The sequence below is a fragment of the Marmota flaviventris genome, chromosome 10 (genome assembly GCF_047511675.1).
Source record: "Marmota flaviventris isolate mMarFla1 chromosome 10, mMarFla1.hap1, whole genome shotgun sequence".
Classification (NCBI taxonomy): domain Eukaryota; kingdom Metazoa; phylum Chordata; class Mammalia; order Rodentia; family Sciuridae; genus Marmota; species Marmota flaviventris.
Window position 1 is genome coordinate 41,480,641 of NC_092507.1, and position 23,923 is coordinate 41,504,563.

At 35.0% G+C, this 23,923-nt stretch overlaps 1 protein-coding gene across 7 annotated transcripts in view; it reads right to left on the bottom strand.

Annotated features, from left to right (window-relative positions):
• The window catches only part of Tut4 (terminal uridylyl transferase 4), a 122,728-nt gene that overhangs the window by 87,187 nt on the left and 11,618 nt on the right, over positions 1-23,923 (bottom strand). For all 7 annotated transcript variants that reach the window (XM_071617827.1, XM_071617825.1, XM_071617826.1 and 4 more), the window contains exon 2: positions 2,828-3,704. In XM_071617827.1, coding sequence (XP_071473928.1) covers positions 2,828-3,611 — 784 coding nt within the window. In that variant the 5' untranslated portion in view covers positions 3,612-3,704. The remainder of the gene's footprint in view (positions 1-2,827; positions 3,705-23,923) is intronic.

A 23,923-nucleotide genomic window follows, 5' to 3' on the forward strand; every position in this document is an offset into this window, starting at 1 on the left:
ACAGGGTCTTGCTAAATTGCCCAGGCTGACCTCAAACTTGTGATCCTCCAGCCTCATCCTCCCAAGTAGCTGGGATCTTTTTACTGTTTTTCATGTATTGGATATGAAGTGAACAGTTTTACTCTGCCACACACTCCCCACCATGATATACTGCCTCACCATAGGTCTAAAAGCAAAAGGGTCAGCCGATCATAGATTAGAAACTCCAAAACCATGAGTTAAATAAATCTTTTATAAGTGTAAAAGTCTTGGACTTTTGTTATAGTGACAGAGAGCTGACAAATATACCTACTATGTCAGGTACTACATAAAACTTTCTACTAGACTCTTAAAAGTAACCTGCACAACATAGGCAGCACCATCTCCACTTTAAATAAAATGAAGAAACAAAGATACATTTGAAGGAAGCTTATCCAAGATTACAAAGTTATTAAGTGGGAAAGACAGAATTCAAAAACCATGCATCTCACTCCAGCCCATTTACCTGATCATCTCACTATATCACCTCTTTTGCTTTTTATTCCCCCCCCCCTTTTGACTGTACTTGGGATCAAGCCCAGGTCCTTGAGCATGCAAAGGCAAGTGCTCTATCACTGAGCTAGCTATAGCTCTAGATCCTTTGTTACCTTTTTAAAAGAATGATCTTTAAATCAGATTTTTTAGTAACTCACATGAACAGACCCTTAATTAAGCAATCTTTTGTTTTGCTTTGTTGTGTGCTGGGGTTAGAACCCAAGGCCTATATGCTAGACAAGCATTCTACCACTAAGAATGTGCCACCACCCTTTATTTTTTATTTGAAATGGGTGGGGGGGGGGTCTCACTATGTTGCCCAGGACAAGTCTCAAATTCATGGGCTCAAAATGAACCTCTCACAACCCCTGACTTAACTAAATGATCTTAAGTATCACAATTCCTCAACTTCACATCTCTAGTGTACCATCATATTTAGATTTTTGCCATATCTAAATATCGCCTGTTCTATTACTTGATATTGTCTCTATTGAGTTACTGTCTAAACTTGTCCTTGTCCTAAACCTTATATACAATTGTGAGACTGATTTTTTTCTTCTTACACACATAAAGACAATTCTATTTAATCTTTTAAAAGTCTGTCTATAGGGCTGGGGTTGTGGCTCAGTGGTACAGCACTCACCTAGCATGTGTGAGGCCCTGGGTTCGATACCCAGCACCACATAAAAAATACTAAATAAAGGTATTGTGTCCATCTACAAGTAAAAAAATATATATATTTTAAAAAGTCTGTCTATATACTATGTATCACTAGAAATAAAAAGTAGCTATATCTGAACTCTTTGGTATTTCTCCATCTATGAAAAATAATAATTTATTTTTATTTCTATATCAAGGTAAGGCTTTATTCTTTCAACCATGGAATCAACAGAAAGAAAATTAGCAGGGCTGGGGATGTGGTTCAAGCAGTAGCGTGCTCGCCTGGCATACCTGCGGCCCAGGTTCGATCCTCAGCACCACATACAAACAAAGATGTTGTGCCCACCAAAAACTAAAAAATAAATATTAAAAAATTCTCTCTCTCTCTCTACCTCTCTCTCTCTTTAAAAAAGAAAATTAGCAAATAAAGTTCATTGATTTAAGCAAAATCAGAATTAAAATTACTCAAGGGACTGGGGACATAGCTCAGTTGGTAGAGTGCTTGCCTGGCACACACAAGGCCCTGGGTTTGATCCCCAGCATCAAAAAAAAAAAAAAAAAAAGAATTAAAATTACTCAAGACATAGACAATATTTCTGAACAATTAATTAAAAGTAAAGTCAGGATCCCAGACCAAAATTAATTTTACAGTTCTCAAGTAAACTCTAACAGTGTCCTAAGCAATTTCTGCTTCTAGACTTGTGCCCATCAAAGAATTTGCTGCACTATAGCCAAAAGGATACTTTTTAATAGAAAATCTGATCATAGCACTATCTTGTTTCTCTTTAGTTGCTTCTCAAATCACTTATGAAAAAAATTATGTCACAGTTCACAATGCTTTTCATTCTCCAAAAGATGACTTGTCAACTGCATCTTTTGCCACTCCGCCTCAAATCCCTGTTCTACTTATACTGATTCTCATTCATACTCATAGTCTCACTCCTATCATTTTCTCAGCCCCATGTCAAATCTCACAAATAAATCACATGCTTTCCCAACTCTTAGTTTTTGCCACTGTATATTACTTTACTTCTCTGCATCACAACCCAGTGAATGCAGGCTCCTTGAAACCTAGGGCTAAGTTCTTTCAATTTTCCATTATAAACACATGATTGGTCCATTAGAGGAAAAAGATACATATATGTTTGGTGAATGAACAAGCAATGTATTACCAAGACCATTTTTTTAATATTTATTTTTTAGTTGTAGTTGGACACAATTTATTTATTTATTTATTTTTATGTGGTGCTGAGGATCAACCCCAGGTCCTCGCACGTGCTAGGGGAGTGCTCTACTGCTGAGCCACAACTCCAGCCCCCAAGACCATTTTAAGAGAGTGTGTAGGGCTCAGTGGTAAAGTACTTGCCAAAGTTTTGATCCTCAGCATTGCTAGATAAACAAATAAGAGGGTGCATTTGGGTACAAATCCAAATGACTGAAGGAGTCATTAAATTTATATGTGCACAGCATTTTTACTTATCATAATAAATAAAAAGGTGATTTTTTTTTCTTTTTCTTTTTTAGCTGAAAGAGCCACACTATTAATGTCCTTTTTGTAATTAAAGTAGCTAAGCCAGGGCTAACCTAAAGAACATTAACACAAGAAAATCTCTCAGAAAAATGTGACTGGTAGAATATTCTTATTTGTACTTACTCAAATCATCTGAAATGTCTTCAATTCCTGAAGCACTATCATCAGAATCTCCAGCATTATCTGTCCTCATCTGTTGCTTCTGAGATGGTGGTAAGTTTTCCAGAGCAGATTTTTCTCTCTGTAGAGCTTCCATATTCACTTTGTCCACAGAAATAAAGGAGCTTGGGATTTTTTTTCCAGTCTGTTGTAATTCTGTCTGTCTAATACTTTCTTTCAACAGTAAACTGGTCACCTTTTCTGATTCTGCTGATGAACTGAGCCCCTTTTCTGATTTCATCTGAGAACTAGGTGCTTTTTCTGTTTTCCTCTGTGAACTAAGTGACTTTTCTGCTTCTGCTGCAGGTAAACAGGGTGATTTTTCTGTCTTCACTGGTAAATTAGGTGACTTTGGTGATTTTTCTGCCTTTGCCTGTAAATTGGGTACCTTTTCTAATTTTGCCTGTGAGATGGGTACCTTTTCAGCTTTCACTGGTAAGTTTGGTAGTTTTTTTGTTTTGCAATGACTTTGATCTCTAAGGACTAACCCCAAATCTTTAGGGCCTAGAACATTGGCAGCATTTACTTTACATGATTTAACATCTGTTTTTTCAATACAAGTATCATTTTGCTTGGTTTTTTTACTACTATTCCTATTTGGAGAGTTGGTCCCAATTTCTTTTGTAGATTTATCATTTCTAGCTTTCAAAGTTTGATTAGTTATAGCTTTAACTGCTTTGTTTTCTTCACAAATAACATTCTTCTTTGGTTCATGATTTTCACTTTTAGATGTCTTAGGCTCTTCCATTATTTGAAAACCTGCTTCTTTCCAAATATGATATTGTAAAATGGCAGATCTTCAGTAGTTTGAATTGCTCCAAATCCAGTTTAGGCAAGCAAACTATTGGGTTTAAAAAAAAAAAAATCTGTTATTGAAAATGCAAAACCATTTTTTAAAGTGGTAAGACATTTATAAAGCTTTTAAAATTTTTTCCTCAAAACTAAATAGTTTGAAAAAAGATAAAACTCTGAGAAGGAATTAAAGCCCATTAAATAACAGCCAAATATTCATAGAGAGAATTCTAATACAGTATCAAAACAAGGGATTTTTAGAGAAGTAAAAAGTTGTTTTATATTGCCAATAAGAATTTTAGAGGCTAGAGTTCTGGCTCAGTGGTAGAGCACTTGCCTAGAACATGTGAGGCACTTGGTTCAATCCTCAGCACCACATAAAAAACAGTAAAGGTATTGGATCCGTCTACAACTGAAAAAAATTTTTTTTTAATTTCAACAAGGAACTAAAATATGCAATTAATGTGTCACTATTAACATAAAAGTTTATAGAATCCTAAATGGTAAGATCTTGACCATTTTTAGCTCTCTCACAAACCAGTACCATTTTTACTTCTAATCTATTTCAAGTTAATTCTAAACATAAAAAGAATTCCAATTCTCTCCACTTTGAAGTATAAAGGAATTTAAATGAATTCTTATGTAAACAAATTTTTAAAACCCATGTCATGTTTTTACTAAAACTCAAGAGAGTCCACCATCAAGAACGAACTCTAATGTAAACAATGAACTTTGAGTGACAATAACATGTCAAGATACATTTGATTATAACAAATGTACCACAATAGTAGCAGATGTTGACAGCAAGAGATGCTATACATGTGTGGGACCAGGGAATATACAGGAACTCTGTGCTTTCTGCTCAATTTTGCTGTGTACCCAAAACTGCTCTAAAAATAATGTCTAAAAGAAGTGACAGTAAAAAAGAACACTAAAATCAATCAGAATCTATTCTGCTCTGAAATATAATAAAAATTAGTTAATGAACAAATACTAAGTTTATAACACAAACTTCTATAAATACGTGAAAACAGCCAGGCCCGGTGGCACACACCTGTAATCCCAGTGGCTCGGGAAGCTGAGAAAAGAAGGATCACGAGTTAAAATCCAGCCTCAGCAAAAGTGAGGCACTAGCAACTCAGTGAGACTCTGTCTCTAAATAAAATTAAAAATAGGGCTGGCAATGTGGCTCAGTGATTGAGTGCCCCTGAGTTCAATCCCTGGTACCAAAAAAAAAAGTGAAAATACTGTGTCTTGTTAAATTATTTCTATGCTAGAAATACCTTACATACTACATTTTATAGAAATCTATAAAAATAGATATATTTTTATAGATTTCTATAAAATGTATATAGAAATATAGAAATATTTCTATATACATTTTATAGAAATCAGGATTTTTTTTTTTTTTTACTGTTCACCTTGCCCTATATGCTTTAAATTCAGAACTATTCCTCTAAATAAAGTTAAATATAAAACTAATAGCCAGGCAAGGTGGTACACACCTGTAATCCCAGCTACTTGAGAGGCTGAGGAAGGAGGTCCAGGTCAGCCTCAGCAACTTAGACACTGCAAAACAAAAAAATAAAAAGGGCTGGGAGTATAACTGAGTGTTAATACTTGAACCCCTGGGTTCAATCCTCAGCACCACAAAAACAAAGTTATGAGGGAAAAAAAATAGTCCTGCCAACAAGAGCAAACTGCATGGAACTAAAATATAGAAACTTCGAATTTACTTGATGAATTTACTGAATTATGGATTTGGGCAAACATCTCTAATCATATAAATCTACATCATATAAACACAAAAATATCACCTATAATAAAAAGCTTAGGACACACGTCATGTATTTTCAGTTGTCTGTACATATACAAAAATGTGTTTCCAGAAAAAAAGAAACCAAACTTACCTAGAAACGTCTGCACTAAAGCATCTTACTCAATTTGTACCTAGCTTTTATAATTCGTGTTTACAGTACAGTCTTCTATATTCCTTCTCTGCCTTGATATCAGTCCAAATTAAATATAACCTTTAATTTTAAAAAAGTTGTTAAGCTCTTTTTCCTAAAAATAAATTATTGTACAAAGAACTATTTTAAGAAATTATATTTTTTTTTACTTGTAGTTGGACACAATGTCTTTATTTTATTTATTTATTTTTATGTGGTGCTGAGGATTGAACCCAGTGCCTTGCACCTCCAGGGCAAGTACTCTACCACATGCTAGGTAAGTGCTCTACCACTGAGCCACATCCCTAGCCCTATTTTAAGAAATTATGATAATTAAAATTTAAGTCAAAATCATACTAGATTCTTCACCATTAATTTTTCAACTAATATTATTTTCTAGTAAAAGAAATAGCAACTTATAACTGTATAAAAGTATGCTTTTGTTCTTAGTTCTTATACATTCGATTTTGTCTAATTATTTTGCTTTTATTTATTTACTTATTTTTGGAGGAGTACCAGGGGTTGAACTCAGGGGCACTCATTCACTGAGCCACATTCCCAGCCCTATTTTGTATTTTTCCCCCCTTTGGTGGTGCTGAGGATTGAACACAGGGCTTTGTGCATGTGAGGCAAGCACTCCCCAGCCACCCTATTTTGTATTTTATTTGGAGACAGGGTCTCACTGAGTTGCTTAGTGCCTTGTTTTTGCTGAGGCAGGCTTTGAACTTGTGATCCTCCTGCCTCAGCCTCCCGAGCCACTGGGATTACACATGTGCACCACAGCACCCAGCTGCTTTTATTATTCTTGACAAAGTGTTTTATATAATCATCCAAAGAGTTCTCAAAATAAGTTACTATTCCCAAATTCTTGTAGACACCAATTCAAGTTCCTCATTTTAAAAATAAAAATGGGTTCTATTTCTAAGTGGTTATTCTTATCTAGTAACTAATATATATTTACATTTTCTGTTGCCATTCTATAATGATTCTTTAACAATTTTACAAAAGCCATTAACAATAAAGACTTGGAATAACATCAATCCACAATTTTGTTTATAAAACTTTATAGAAACAATATTTTCCACTCAAAAAAAAAAAGAACTATATAAGTCAAGTTTGTATATATAAATAAAAGCTGTAAAGATTTTTTTTTAAATCAAGTACCTAATACAGATAAGTGCTAGTAGGGGATTTGAGATTCAGAAAAATGCCAGGTTTCATCTTAAAGTAAATAATTTGTTTCCTATAACTACAAGCACATTTAAATTGTTAACAAGATATTCCTAAACCATACTTATTTTCCAATCTTCCCCATCTTTTGACAAATGCTTCTGAGGCAAATGTCTTATTCCAAAAAAAAAATATAGTAATTTTACGACAAAATTACTGTTTTTAATTTTTTTCTTTGAAGTTCTTAAGAATAAAATTTTGCTCCCAAAAGCTCTAATTCTTAGAAATGAAGTTTCTCTGAGGCAAGGTTTTGAAAATAAAGCTCAGTGCTCCTCACTGCACACTAACAGCAAAATTTAGTTTGACCAAATAAAAATATCAGACCTACTTTCTAATTCTTGGTTACATTTTTAGAATGTTGTGAGTAGATATTAAATGAGATCCTAAAAAAAAAAAAAATGAGATCCTGACTTTAGCCCAATTATATCTTTATTAACTATCAAGAATGCCAATAATTTTACACATATTTTTTAGTTGTAGATAAACACGATACCTTTATTTTTTGTATTTTGATGTGGTGCCAAGGATCGAACCTAGTACCTCACACATGCTAGGTAAGTACTCTATCACTGAGTCACAATGCCAGCCCCAAGAATGCCAATAATGTTAATGACTTTTTTTAAGTTTGAATAATATAGTTAAAATAACATTTAGAATAGATTTCATTTTTGATCATTATCAGTCTATTTCTTCTTCCAGTTCTAATCATATCCTTGGTCTTGCTTAAATCCATACGATGCCTTACACAATGCTGGTTACTTGGTAGACATTCAAAGTCACTTGCAATGAAAAGGGTATATCCTCCAGACTGATGTCTTAACATCCCTCTTTTCCTGCTGCCTATTTTAGAAGAAACTGGAATGATTTCAAGAGAAGTTTGATGCCTTTCTATAATTCTTCCACTGTTCAATTAGCCAACTGGTTGATAGGTTCTGGGGCCTGGTTTTAAAAGTAGTTTGGATATATTAGCTTAGAAAGTGTACCTGGAACAACTGTTCCAAAATTAATGAAAAAGCTAATCAAAGCAATAGCTATCACTCAAGTGATCTTTCTCTGAGACACACACAAAAAAAAAACTATTTTAAGGTATAATTATAGAAATCTATCAGAAACTTCTATAGCTTTAAAAAACTAATAAAATTTTTAAAAATTATATATACAAATAATCCAATCAATAAATGGGCCAAGGAACTGAACAGACACTTCTCAGAAGATGATATACAATCAATCAACAAATATATGAAAAAATATTCAACACCTCTAGCAATTAGAGAAATGCAAATCAAAACTACTCTAAGATTTCATTTCACTCCAGTCAGAATGGCAGCTATTAAGAATACAAACAGGGCTGGGGATGTGGCTCAAGCGGTAGCGCGCTCGCCTGGCATGCGTGCGGCCCGGGTTCGATCCTCAGCACCACATACAAACAAAGATGTTATGTCCACTGAGAACTAATAAATAAAAAAAAAAAAAGAATACAAACAGTAAGTGTTGGCAAGGATATGGGGGGAAAAAGGGATACTCATACATCACTGGTGGGACTGCAAATTGGTGCAGCTAATATGGAAAGCAGTATGGAGATTCCCTGGAAAACTGGGAATGGAACCACCATTTGACCCAGCTATCCTATTCCTCAGTTTATACCCAAAAGACTTAAAAACAGCATACTACAGGATGCAATCAATCAATGTTTATAGCAGCACAATTCACAATAGCTAAATTGTGGAACCAACCTAGATACCCTTCAGTAGATGAATGGATAAAGAAAATATGGTATACAGCCAGGTGCAGTTGCACACACTTATAATCCCAGCGGCTTGGGAGGCTGAGAAAGGAGAATTGCAAGTTCAAAACCAGCCTTAGCAACAGTGATGGCGAGGTGCTAAACAACTCTTTAAGACCCTGTCTCTAAATAAAATACAAAATAGGGCTGGGGATGAGGCTCAGTGGTCAAGTAACCCTGAGTTCAAACCCCAGTACCAAAAAAAAAAAAAAAAAACATAAATGGTATATATACATAATGGAATATTACTCAGCATTAAAAGAGAATAAAGTCATGGTATTCACAGGTAAATGGATGGAGTTGGAGAATATAATGCTCAGTGAAGTAAGCCAATCCCAAAAAGCCAAATGCCGAATGTTTTCTCTGATATAAAGATGCTGAAATATAATGGGGATGGAGGGGGCATGGGAGGAATAGATGAACTTTAGATAGGGCGGAGGGGAAGGAGGGGGCATAGGGGTAGGAAAGAGGATGGAATGAGATGGACATCATTATTCTAATTACATGTATGAAGACACAAATGGTGTGACTCTATTTTGTGTACATCCAGAGACATGAAAAACCAGGCTCTAAATGTGTAATATGAATTGAATTGCATTCTGCTGTCATATATAACAAATTAGAATAAATAAAATTTTAAAAAATTATATATACACACATTTGTTTAACCTTTTTCAGTTAAGATCTGCAATCACCAAGTCACTAGATGACCCCAAACAAAGACACTGACCTGCTTTATGAGTCATTTATAAACTCTAAAAAGAATGGCAGAACCATCTACCTTTAGCGTGCACTCCAACTTAAAATTTTAAAATGTGATTCTATACATGTCTTAAACACAGTGATTAGGCTGGGACTGTAGCTCAGTGGCAGAGCATTTGCCTACCATTGTGAGGCACTGGGTTCAATCCTTAGCACTATATAAAAATAAACAAATAGAGTCAGTTGCAGTGGCGCTCCCCTATAATCCCAGTGTCTGAGGAGGCTTGAGACAGGAGGACTGCAAGTTCAAAGCCAGCCTCAGCAAAAGCAATGCGCTAAGCAACTCAGTGAGACCCTGTCTCTAAATAAAATACAAAATAGGGCTGGGAATGTGGTTCAGAGGTTGAGTGCCCCTGAGTTCAATTCCCAGTACCAAAAATAAAATAAAATAAATAAACAAATAAAATAAAGGCATTCTGTCCATCTATAATTACAAAAATTTAAAAAAAAAAAAACAGTGATGGGCTAGGGCTCTAGCTTATTAGCACAGAGCGCTTGCCTAGCATGTGTGAGGCACTGGGTTCGATCCTCAGCACCGCATAAAAGTAAACAAAATAAAGGCATTCTGTCCATCTACAACAACAACAACAAAAAAAATGATGCTGTAATATAGATTCTGAGACTATATGCTTCTTCTTTTTGTTTTGGCAGTTCTGGGATTGAACACAGGACCTCATGTATGGCAGGCAAGCGCTTTAGCACTGAGCTTTACCCTCAGCCCAAAATTCTGATACTTTTAAAAATTATAGAAAATTATGAGAGACCTCCTAAGTTCCATAAAGAAAACACAATTTTCTTCTCCAACAGGAAAAAAAAATTCACTAGATGGAACTAGACTGAATTCCTAAACATGGTATATGCTTAAAAAATGAATTTTTAATGAATACACTATTAAACATTTTGAAACTAATTAAAATGCTCAATAATTATATAATCTGACATAAAAGCAATTAATTACTTTTAACAATGAATATACCAAGCTTAACATATTGATTACCTCTTATTAAACAGTAATTCTCAAATTTTAGCATTCTTTAGAGACACGTGGAGGGTCCTAAACCACCCCTAACTATACCCACCCCTCCAGAGTTCCTGCTTCAGTAGTCTGGGATGGAGCCTGAGAAGTGCATTTCTAACAAGTTTTCAGGTGACATTGATATGGATAGACTAGGGGCCACACTTAAAGAATCATTCTAAGGACTAGTCCTAAAAGTAGAAGTGAAAGGAAATCGTGTTCTCCTATACAATTTTACATACAGTGAAAATCTGATTCTTATCAGTCTACTTCATAAAGTAAAAAACCATTTCTGCTTTTGCTTACCACTAGCAGTACCTACAGAGCCTAGTTAGTACAAAGCAAGTACTCAGTAAATGTATTAAATGAATTAATGAAAAATTAGCTTCAATTGTTAATTCCACACATTACAAACATAATACAAAAGATATTTAACTTCATCACACTTTGTTGCCCAAAATGTAACTAGAAAAATGTCTCTCTTCCAGAATGCCTTCCTTAACCCATTAAGTGTCAAGTTTTCAATTCTGAGAATATTTCAACAAAATTGACACAGGTGGGGCTGGGGTTGTGGCTCAGTGATAGAGCGCTCGCTTAGCACGTGCGAGGCCCTGGGTTCGATCCTCAGCACCACATAAAAATAAATAAAACAAAGGTGCTGTGTTCAACTAAAAGAAATAAGTATTTTTTTAAAAAAAATTGACACAGGTGCATTTAAATGGATTATAAATCATAATCTAGAATTTATGTATTATATTTATTGTTATTATAATTATATTGACATATACTATTTATACACTACTATTAAGTTTTTATACGTGTTTCACATCTGGAGCAATGGGACAAAACTGGGTTAATTTACCCCTCTACTCTCCTACAAGGGTGAATTCAGATAAGTATACCTCTTCACATGAACTCTGTTCTTACCTTTCTCCTAATACTTAGCACTTAAAACTATTTATGTGTTTTCCAATTTGGACTACAGAGATATTTTTGCAAATCTGCTTTTTATAAAACAAATATGCTTACACAGTTTTAAAAGTCAATAGAACTACAAGGAAAACATTAGTCTCAAAAGCAACCACTTTTGGTGCTGGGGTTGTGGCTTAGTGATAGAGCGCTGGCCTAGCATGCGTGAGGCACTGGGTTCAATCCCTGGCACCACATAAAAAATAAATAAATAAAATAAACATATTGTGTCTATCTACAACTAAAAAAAAATGTTTAAAAAATAATGAACAAATAAATTAAAGGTATTAAAAAAAAAGAAAACTGTTTTCAACTTTTTTTAGCTGTTTCTTCCAGGATTTATTTATTTATTTATTTCTCTCTCTCTCTCTCTCTTTCTTTCTTTCTTTTTTTTGGTTATAGTTTTACAAAACACCTTCTTATTTATTTTTATGTTGTACTGAGGATTGAACCCAGTGCCTTGCACGTACTAGGCGAGCGCTCTACCCCAGCCCCTTATCTCCCTATTTCTAAATAACATGCTTAAGATGATACTTATTATTTTGTCTTAGCTTTAGATGTTATCTCTATGACTTCCTACTATGAGGGTGTGGATTTGGCCATCTCAAACATTCCCCCTAGAAAAAGACAGAATTGAATATACACAATATGGGGTGCCTCATATGCTGCATTTCTAGTACTTCCCCACCTGCTATAGCTTGTATATGGTTTGAGTACATTCCCCAAAGACACAAAGGCTGGAAGCTTGGTTCCCAGGGTGGCAATATTGGGAAGTGGTGGAATGTTTAAAGGATAAGGCCTGGTCACAGAAAATTAGGTTGCTGAGGGTGCCACCCTCTCCAAGGATTAATGTAGTTCTCGCCCCAGTTAGATCCCATTTGGGCAAGCTGTTATAAAAAGGGCAAGCCTGGCCCCTGAAATGCTCTGGCTTCCTATCTTATATTACAATCTCTCCTTCTCACATGCACTTTCACCACAAGGCTATTTGCCACACTGTCATGTACTCAGGGGACCTTCACCTAAACCAAGCAGATGCTGGTGCCAGGCTCTTAAAATTTCCAGAACTGAAAATTATATAAACCTCTTTTCTGTAAAGTATCTACCAACTAGTATCTTGTTATAGCAATAGAAAGCAGACTAATGTAGCACCCTAGCCCCACCCTCTCAGGATTTTAACTGAATATGTTAATGTTATTCACAGTTCTACTACATAGAACGTGACAGATGCCCATCAAAATTCATTTTCTCTTTTTTTCTGGACACACAACTAGACTACATTTTTCAGCATTCTCTGCAGTTAGGTGTTCTTAGGTAATCCAGTTTTTACCTCCTCATGCTCTCTTCACTTTCTCATTAAATGAAATTCTCAATCATCCAGCTTCAATTCCAATGAATTTTAAATTTTTGTGCATTAGAATCAACCAGCTCCTAGGAGGGGGTTGTGGCTTAGTGGCAAAGTACTTGCCTACCATGTGTGATGCACTGGGTTTAATCCTCAACACCACATATAAATAAAATAAAATAAAAGTATTGTGTCCATCTACAACTAAAAAAAATATTTTTGGGGGGGCGGTGCTGGATTGCAGCTCAGTGGTAGAGCGCTTGCCTAGCATGTGTGAGGTACTGGGTTTGATTCTCAGCACCACAAATAAATAAATAAAATAAAGGTCCATCAACAACTTAAAAAAAAATTTTAATTAAAAAAAAAAGAATCAACTAATTCCTAAAAGCAGATTCTCACTGTACAGGTTGGGGGGGTGCCTCATATGCTGCATTTCTAATAAGCCCAGGTGATAACCCACACTGTCAGTCAACATAATCAATGAAAACTTGGAGCCTCTAAAAGACCATATGGAACAAACTATTCATCTAGCTCTAGTTACCACTTACCTAGCAACTATTACATAAGAAAGGAACTCTTTTTTTTTTTTTCAAACCACTACTACTGGATCTAATCTTTTGACTGAAGTAATACATAAACTAATATAATCACACCTTCCTCTTGATACTTTTCAAATTAAACACTGCTTTTTTTTTTTTTTTTTTTTTGGTAGTACTGAGAATTTGAACCCAAGGCACTCCACCACTAAACTGCATCCTCGGCTTTTTGTTTTATTTTGAGAAAACGGTCCCAGTAAGGTGCCAAGGCCAAATTCATACTTGCAATTTTCCTGCTTCAGCTTCCTGAGTCACTAGGATTACAGGCATACATCACCATATCCAGATCACTGTCTCATTTGTAAGCTTTGTTATAAACCTACCAGTAAGTTTTGACAGAGCTATAAATATTCTCTTGGTATATTCAAAACATCAAATTATCTGTCATTTTTGTTGTTTGCTACTTAGATAGCACTTATTAGTGAGTCTTCTGGCACTACTAGACTTCCACCACAGTTACTGCCCTCAGATTTTCTATCATTCTACCAATTCCCTTTCCCTCTCTCATATTGACTCTTCTGTTTTCATCTTTCATGATTTAGTTACTCTTTTTTGATGGAGCACAACCTCCAGGAGCTTTCTAAGGAAGAAAACATAGGAGAGATTAAAGAAAAAAATTATTCCCCACTTGTGATATTTCATTTCTATGTAGAAGAACATTCGTTGTCATAAAATTCCTGACCTCCTTCCATTTCCCTCATTCATTCTTTCCCTAAAAAAAACAGGATAATTTATATCGATAGTGAGGTTGAGGGCTGGGGTTGTAGCTCAGCATAGAGCACTTGTCTAGGACGTGCGAGGCTCTGGGTTCGATCCTCAGCATCACATAAAAATAAATAAATAAAATAAAGGTATTGTGCCCAATTACAACTAAAAAATAAATATTTAAAAAAAAAAAAACAGTGAGGTTGAGGAAATTATCTGGGCAATGTTTCGCTTTTCTCATTGCTCTCCTCTTGGGATCCCACTACCCAAAGGGAAGAAAATTTCAGTCTGATCCTTCATTCTCTAACTTTATAGAAGTGAGCTTGGCTTCACATAGGGTCTACAGTTGTGCCTGAGGGGCTAAATCCACTAATTCTGACATTCAGTAGTAGTTAAACACTTGAAAATATAAACCTAATTTTCCAAACTCAAAGTTTTTTTATGAATAATAGTAGTCACAGAAGGAAAAAAGAAAGATGGGTGAAGAAAAATATTAGAAGAAATAATGGCCAGAACCTTCTCAAATCTGATGAAAGACTCAACTATACAAATCTAAGCTCAATCAACTTCAAGGAGAATACAATCAAAAGAAATCTATGCTAAGATACACTGTAGTCAGACTGTCAACACCCAAAGAGAAAGAAAATTTATAAGAAAGCAAGAAACTTGACCTCATTAAACATAAAGGTTAACAATTGATTTCCCATAAGAAACCAAGGAGGAGGGGAAAAGAAAGAAAGCCAGAAGGCAGTGGAATGAAAGTCCTAAAAGAAAAAAAAAAATAAATAAAATATATATATATATATATATATATATATATATATATATATATATATATATCAACTAAGAATTCTCTAGCCAGCAAAACTACTCTTCAATAACATCTCCAGATAAACAAAGGCTGAGAAAGTTCAGTACCAATAGACCTGCCCTACAAGAAGAGTTCTTTTTTTTTTTTTTTTAACAAATTTATTTATTTATTTATTTATTTTTGAGAATTTCAATATTTATTTTTCAGTTTTTTGGCAGACACAACATCTTTGTTTGTATGTGGTGCTGAGGATCGAACCCGGGCCGCACACATGCCAGACGAGCGTGCTACCGCTTGAGCCACATCCCCAGCCCAAGAAGAGTTCTTTTAAAAAAAAAAAAAAAAATTTGTAGTTACAAATGGACAGAATGCCTTTATTTTATTTGTTTATTTTTATGTGATGCTAAGGATGGAATCCAGTGCCTCACACATGCAAGCCAAGTGCTCTTCAACTGAACTACAGTCCCAGCCCCCAAAATGAGTTCTTAAGACTGAAATGGAAAGATTCTAGACAGTAACTCAAATCCAAAAGAAGAAATAAAAATTGACTACAAGATACAATCACATAGATAAATATAAAAGCCAGTGTTATACTTTTAGTTGGTAATTACTGTTTTTCTTTCTTTGATATGATTTTAAAAAACAAACACATAAAAATAATTCTAAACTTATGTTAATGGACACATAACAAACTATACAGTCATAATGACATTGTGGTCAATGACGGATCAAATGTACAACAGTAGTCCCTTAAGATTATATGGCAAAAAAAAAAAAATTATATAGCTTAGTGACATAACAGACATCTTGGTTTGAGTAAGTGTATACTCTGATGTTTACACAATGATAAAACTGCCTAACAACACATTTCTTAGAATGTATCTGCATCAGTATGAGAATAAAGATAAAAAAAGGGGAAGGACAGGGATATGCAGGAGCTGGGAGTTGGTATACTACTGAAACTGAGTTGGCATTACTCAAACTAGGTTATCATAAGTTTAAGATGTTAGTACATTATTATTCTCCAGGGCAATAACAAAGAAAATAAAACAAAAACATAAAAAAGGGAAGAAAATCAAAACCATAGTTTATAAAAAATAAACTAAATACATAAAAAGGAAGTAGAGTGTGAGGAATAAAAAGCACATAAAAACACAGATAAGAACTAGGGCATGGTGGCGCACACCCTATTATAACCAGCAACTAAGGAGGCTAAATCAGGAAGATCCCAGTTCAAGGCCAACATCAGCAACTTAGCAAAACCCTGTCTCAAAATAAAAATAAAAAGGGCTGATGACGCAGCTCAGTGGTTGAGTACCCCTGGGTTCAATCCCCAGTACCACACACAAAAAAATAAGAATACAGAAAAGTAATAACCAAATGTCAGAAGCTAATTCTTCCTTATCATTAATTACTTTAACTGTAAATGAACTAAACTGTCCAATTAAAAGGAGAGGTTGGCAAATTAGATTAAAACATACACACACACACACACACACACACACACACACACACACGACCCATCTATCATCTACAAGAGATTTGCTTTAGAGACAAAGAGATGGAAAATAAAATATTTAAAAAAGATTTTCCATGCTAACAGTAACCAAGAAAAAGCTGGAGTGGCTATATTATCATAGAAGAAAATATACTAAGTCAAAAAGGTTACAAGACACAAAGAAGGGCATTATATACGATAAAAGGTTCAATCCAACAAGGACATATAACTATTACATGCAAATATCCACCTAACTAGAGACTCAAAATACATGAAGCAAAAAGTTAACAGAATTAAAGAGAAACACAGTTCTACAATAATACTTGGAAACTTCAATACCCCAATTTCAATAATAGACCAACAAGACAGAAGATGATGGATAGGGAAATAGAGAACTTGAACAACATCATATACCAATTGACATAATATATACAGAAGAGGACTGAGGTTGTAGCTCAGTGGTAGAGTGCTTGCCTAGCACGTGTGAGGCACTGGGTTTGATTCTCAGAACATTATATAAATAAATAAAGATCTATTGACAACTTTAAAAATATATTTAAATACACACACATACACACAGAAGACTTTACCTAATGTCAGCAGAATAGACGTTCTATCCACAAAGTTGTGTCACATGAAAGACAAACAGGATTGGGTACCTAAGCTAAGTAGTAGAGTGCTTGCCTGGCATGTGTGAGGCCCTGGGTTCAATCCCTAGCACCACCAAAAAGAATAATAATAAAATGTTCTTTCTCTGGACTGGGGTTGTGGTTCAGGGGTAGAGTGCTCGCGAAGCATGTATGAGGCCCTGGGTTCAATCTTTAGCACCACATAAAAAATAAATAAATAAATAAAAATAAAGGTATTAAAAAAAAAAAGAATGGCTTTTAAAAAAATGCTCTTTCTCTTTTTTGTACTGGGAATTGAACCCAAGGTGCTTAACCACTGAGCCATATCCCAGGCCCTTTTTTATATTTTCTTTAAAGACAGGGTCTAACTAAGTTGCTTAAGACCTCACTAAATAGCTGAAGCTGGCTTTGAACTTGCGATCTTCCTGCCTCAGCCTCTCCAGCCACTGGGATTATAGACAAGCACCTCCACACCTGGCTAAAAGCTCTTTTTCTGGCTACTAAAAAGAAAAAAGAAAAAAAAAAAACATGAGAAGCAAGGAATCCATCATATGCTTTCTTTATTACTCATGTTACCTTCCTGAATTAACCAACCACTTATGCTAAAAAAGATGACATAAAAGAAGGGAAAGATAATGCAACTCATGGTTCCTTTTCCTTTCAATCCTGCCTTACTTATCAGCAAGTTAAATACAAGTGTTTCCAGAATGTGCAAATAGAAAGAAGTAACATGAAACAGTTGAATAAGTTTTATACAGGATTTCCACTGTTAAGAATGAAATATAGATGCATGTAGAAACTGAAATGCCAGCAATTCCACATTTGCACTTATTTATTTATTTATTTGGTGGGGTGAGTAACCAAGCATTGAACCCAGAGGCATTCAACCACTGAGCCACATCCCCAGCCCTATTTTGTATTTTATTTAGAGATAGAGCCTCACTGAGTTGCTTAGCACCTCGCCCTTGCTGAAGGTGGCTTTGAACTTGTGATCCTCCTGCCTCAGCCTCCCAATCTGCTGGGAGCCACTGGGATTACAGGCAAGTGCCACCAGGCAGGCTCACATTTGCATTTAAAACTAGCATTCATGGGGCTTGGACTATAGCTCAGTGGTAGAGTGCTTGCCTCACACATGCAAGGACTGGGTTTGATCCTCAGCACCACATAAAATAAATAAAGATACTGTGTCCATCTACAACTAAAAAATAAATTAAAAAAAAAAAAAAACTAGCATTGCAAAAAAAAAAAAAAAGAAAGAAACTAGCATTGTACAATACAAAGATGAATGGTAAAATTTATACTTAACGATTTGAAGTTTTTAATTCTTCTTTACTTAGAATGGCATTAAAAAGTAAATTTACAACACTACAAGTTGAAAGATTGCACAAGAAAGTAAAAGTTTTATATTTTAGTACCTTTAATGGCAATGGCACTTTCTTCCTGCTTTTTAAAAAAGAAGCTCTGCAATTTTCATTTTGCATTAGGCCCTACAAATTATGTAGCTCGGACTGTATTTTTTCAAGTAAACAAATATTAATATGGAATGAAATATAAGAATCATTACTTTTGATATATAAAGTGCTAGGTTAAGAGCTGGGGACTAATCTAAAAGGGGAGATAGTCATAAAAACAAATAAAGACAATAGTTTGCAACCCAGAGGAAAGAGCCTAAGAAAAGCCTTCATCATGGAGATAACAGTTAAAAAAGAATTTCCCAGTTAGTAAGGAGTATAAGATGGAATTAGAGAACTGCAGCAGCAGAAAATCACAGCAGTTTAAGCATTTAGAAATATCTTCTGCTCTTTGAGTACTGGTTGAAAAGAATGCAATCAAAACTGTAACGAGAGAAGGTATTTATGCTTCCAGAAAAATCTTAAGGAAAAATATTGCAAGCAACAGTAGCAGCTGATGAATAAGGATCTAAAGAAAAGGGTGGAGAGATTTGACCAGTTAGCTTGAAAGTTAGAGATAATGTTCTTTTCCCAGAATATCTGAGCTACTAAAAAGTAGTTCAAGACAACAAGAATTATTTCTTTTTTAGAAATTTAGAAAATATAAATAAATCACTGTTGAAATGACATCATCTGAGCAGCCCATTCCACTGCTGAAGTTCAAAAATCCTTTATCATGTAATTTTCATGTCTCTCCTTTTAATACACTAATTATACCTAAACCTAAAAAGAAGAGAAGTTCTAATAGCTAAGACTGTATGTATAAATAAAATATGTTCATAAAAGCTGGGAATGGAACCACCATTTGACCCAGCTACTCCCCTTCTCGGACTATACCCAAAAGACCTAAGAAGAGCATACTACAGGGACACAGCCACATCAATGTTTATAGCAGCACAATTCACAATAGCTAGAATGTGGAACCAACCTAGATGCCCTTCAATAGATGAATGGATTAAAAAATGTGGCATTTATACACAATGGAACATTACTCAGCACTAAAAAATAATAAAATCATGGCATTTGCAGGCAAATGGATGGCATTAGAGCAGATTATGCTAAGTGAAGTTAGCCAATCCCTAAAAAACAAATGCCGAATGTCTTTTCTGATATAAGGGGGGTGACTCAAAATGGGATGGGGAGGAAGAGCATGAGAAGACTACCACTAAATAGGGAAGAAAGGTGGGAGGGAAAAAGAGGGAGAAGGGGAGTTGCACAGAAGATGGAAGGAGAACCTCATTGTTATACAAAATACATATATGATGTTGTAATGAGAAAAAGAAAAAAAAAGTGTGTCACATTAGATTGGATAGAGAGAAAGGATGGGAGAGGAGGGGAGGAGTAGGGAGGATAGGAAGGGCAGCAGAATAGAATAGACAATATGATTGATGTATGTACATTCCATGTATGTATTATCTATCAAAATGCATTCTACTGTCATGTATGACTAAAAAATAAATAAATAAATAAAAATAAAAATAAAAAAAAAGAAACCAAGATCTAGGCACTATAAATGCTCAGTGTTATGAAAGTATCCCTGATTTTAGTTCCTCTCAATGGCCAGAGCTAAAAAAATATATTATGTACACACACACAAAAAAAAATATGTTCATAAAACTTAGAAGTTCCTCAGGGTTGGGGCTGGGGCTGGGGCTGGGGCTCAGAGGTAGAGCACTTGCCCAGCATGTGTGAGGCACCGAGTTCAATTCTCAGGACCACATATTAATAAATGAATAAAATAAAGATCCATCAACATCTAAAAAAATTTAAAAAATAAAGACTTAAGATGTTCCTCAAGACCCCTGAATAGCATGCAGAATGATGAATTAAATGGGAGTATAAGTCTGCATGGCGAACTGAATTTATCTTTTGGCAAAGTGAAACAATAGATTTCTAAAAAGAGTAGCACAATTTCTGTTTTAGGTTAATTTCTACAGAACAAGGAAGACAGTAGAAAGAGAAAAACAGATGAGTCAGTAAACAAATAAAAGTCATTAGCAGTAATAGTGAAAAGCATTTAAAGGTTCCTTGGAGTCTCATCACAATTTTGGTAGACTTGCAAGGGGGAGAGAGGCTATATAAAGAGTTAAATGGGGGCTGGGGTTGTAGCTCAGTGGTAGAGCCCTTGCCTAGCATGTGTGAGGCACTAGGATTGATTCTCAGCACTGCATATAAATAAATGAATTTAAAAAGATCCATTAATATCTAAAAATGTTTTTAATATTTATTTTTTAGTTGTAGTTAGGCACAATATCTTTATTTAATTTATTTATTTTTATGTGGCGCTGAGGATCAAACCCAGGGCCTCACACGTGCTAGGTGAACACTCTACTGCTGAGCCACAACCCCAGTCCTAAAAAATTTTTTTTTAAAAACAATTAAATGGGATTCCTGAAGAACCTTTTAGATTCTTCTGTAACTAATAAGCATTGTAAATCTCTAACACAGAAATATAATTTGTAACATTTCCCAGACTTTCTTGACTAAATAAGCTTCTTTTGCTAGTATCACTTATCAGTATCTCAAAGAGCTGTGAGTAACATGAATTCCAACAGAAGGCCAGCACAGAGGGAGAAAAGCAAAGAACAGTAGAGGGCTTAACTGGTGGTGGAAGTGAAGGAGATGGATAAAACAATATCAAATGTGAAGAACGCGGGCTGGGGATGTGGCTCAAGCGGTAGCGCGCTCGCCTGGCATGCGTGCGGCCCGGGTTCGATCCTCAGCACCACATACAAAGATGTTGTGTCCATCAAAAACTAAAAAATAAATATTAAAAAAAAAAAATTAAAAAAAAAAATGTGAAGAACGCAAAGAAAACTGACTAGAATACTGCCAAGCTACAGTAAGGGGCTAGCCAAATATATAAAACACCAATTCACTGTTTATACAATCTGCAAATATTTAAAAACATACTAGATAGGAGATTTACAGAATGAAAATTTCAATAAGGTGAGAACCAAAGTACTAATTGTGCTGATAGAACAAAGGGGATAAAGCCGGCCCCAGCCCCAAAGTCATATAAAAAAAGACAAAGCAGAAGACTAAAGAAACGTGAAAGATGCATATATAGATAATTTAGAAGATTTTGGTCAAAAATAGAATTGTTTTCAACCACATGAGTAGGTACATCAAGGAAAGTAATAAGAGTTGAATATCACTAGAATATAGAACTTAAGGAAAAATAAAGTTAAGTTAAATAACCTTCAATTTTATGCATATGATTGTCTAATACAATGTCAACAATTACACCAAAGCTATCAGTGAATAAAGAGGAGTGACTTGAAATGACAAAGGTCAATAAGAAAAAGACAGCAAAGATACCAGACTTATAAGAGGAAGAATTTTACAGGAGGATAGATCAAATGTTTAAAAATATGGACCTGGTCAGGCATGATGGTGCATGCCTAAAATCCCAGTTACTAGGGAGGCTGAGGCAAGAACATAACAAGTTCTAGGTCAGCCTGGGCAACTTAGTAAGACCCTGTCTCAAAATTTTTAAAAAATGGGTAGGGGATTTGGGATGTAGTTCAATGGCAGAGTGCTTGCCTAGCAACTGCAAATCCCTAGGTTTACTCACTAGCACTGAAAAATAATTTTTTTATTTAAAAATAAATAAACACACACACACACACACACACCTCAAACAAACACATATCTGGGGCTAAGGATGTAGCTCAATGGTAGAGCACTTGCCTAGCATGTATGAGGTCCTGGGTTCCCAGTACCAAAAAAATAAAATATCTAGATATCTGGTTTTCTGGCTTCAAGGAAGCAGACATGAGAGAAATAACCTATATCTCCTAGAAGATTTACAATGATGATTCTCAACTTTTTTTTTGTTCCAACGTATTCTAAGAAATAGAACAAGAAAATAAGGAACAACATAAGAATAGGGGGATGAAAGATGAGGATATCTATAAGCAGGTTTTGAATATTTATGATTATGAAATGTCTTCCTGAGGAAGTATAATCCTCATAATATCGAAAATCATTGGTTTAGAAGTGGCAATATTTAAATATAAGCTCTAAACAAAAATTTTAGCCAAACAAGATGGTATCTACATATAATCCCAGCTACTAAGAAGGCTAAGGCAGGGAGATAATTTCAAGGACAGCCTGACCAACACAGTGAGACCTTCTCTATTAAAAACCTTAATAGCTAGTCTCTGTGCACAACTATAATCCCAGCAGCTCAGGAGGCTGAGACAGGAGAATCAGGAGTTCAAAGCCAGCCTCAGCAAAAAGCAGGCACTAAACAACTCAGTGAGACCCTGTCTCTAAATGAAATTCAAAAGAGGGCTGGGGATGAGGCTCAGTGATTGCGTACCCCTAAGTTCAATCCCCCATACCACCAAAAAAAAAAAAAAAAGAAAGAAAATCTTAACAATTTATGCATGATTGTATCAAATGTATCTACCAAAGGTGAACAGAATTAAGGACACCGACATGTAACAATGCCACAACTTTATACAAAAAATCCTGGAGGTCTTATAAATTTTCAGTTTAAAAAAATACAACAAACATGTTTCAAGGTACTGCATTAACTACTATATGTCATTCATCCTTACAAACATGTAAAGTTAGTACACAGTCTTGTAAAATATCCATTTTATGTATTAATGAAGCACCCTGAGTTTATGAATTGCCTATTTTCTGTTTTAAAAACTTACTATAAGGACTAGGGATATAGTTCAGGGACAGAGCACTTACCTAGCATGCACAAGGCCTTTAGTTCAATCCCCCATACCACAAAATTTAAAATTTTGAAATTTTTTTAAATATTAAATAAACTTATTACAAAATACAGTAATCCAAATAGTATGGTACTGGCATAAAGACAGGCACATAGGGGGCTATGGTTGTAGCACAGTGGTAGAATGTTTGCCTAGCATATGTGAGGCACTAGATTCAATCCTCAGCACCATATAAAAATAAATAAATTAAATAAAGGTAAAAAATATATATAATAACATTATTTAAAAAAAAAAAAAGATAGGCATACAGACCAATGGAATAGAGAGCCCCAAATTAAATGCTCAAACATATGGTCAGGTGATTTCTGATCGGGGTATGTAGGCCTGGGGAAAGGACAGTCTTTTCAACAAATGGTACTAGGAAAATTGTATACCTATATGCAAAAAATGACCTTTCAACATATCCTACACCAAACACAAGAATTGACTCCAAATGGACCCATAACCTAAATGTAAGGACCTAAAACTTTTATTTAAAACTCCTAGAAGAAATAGAAGGGAAAATTTTTTATGACAATGGGTTCAGCAATGATTTATTGGTATGACACCAAAGGCACAGGCAACAAAATAAAAAAGACAAACTGGATTAAAATTTTAAACTTCTGTTCATCAGAAGACATTATTAACAGTAAAAAGTAACCCTCAGGGCTGGGGTTGTAGATACAGCACTTGCCTAGCACACGTGAGGCACCTGACTTCTACTTGCAGTAGAGCACTTGCCTAGCATGTGTGAGGTACTTGATTTCAACCCTCAGTACCACATAAAAATAAATA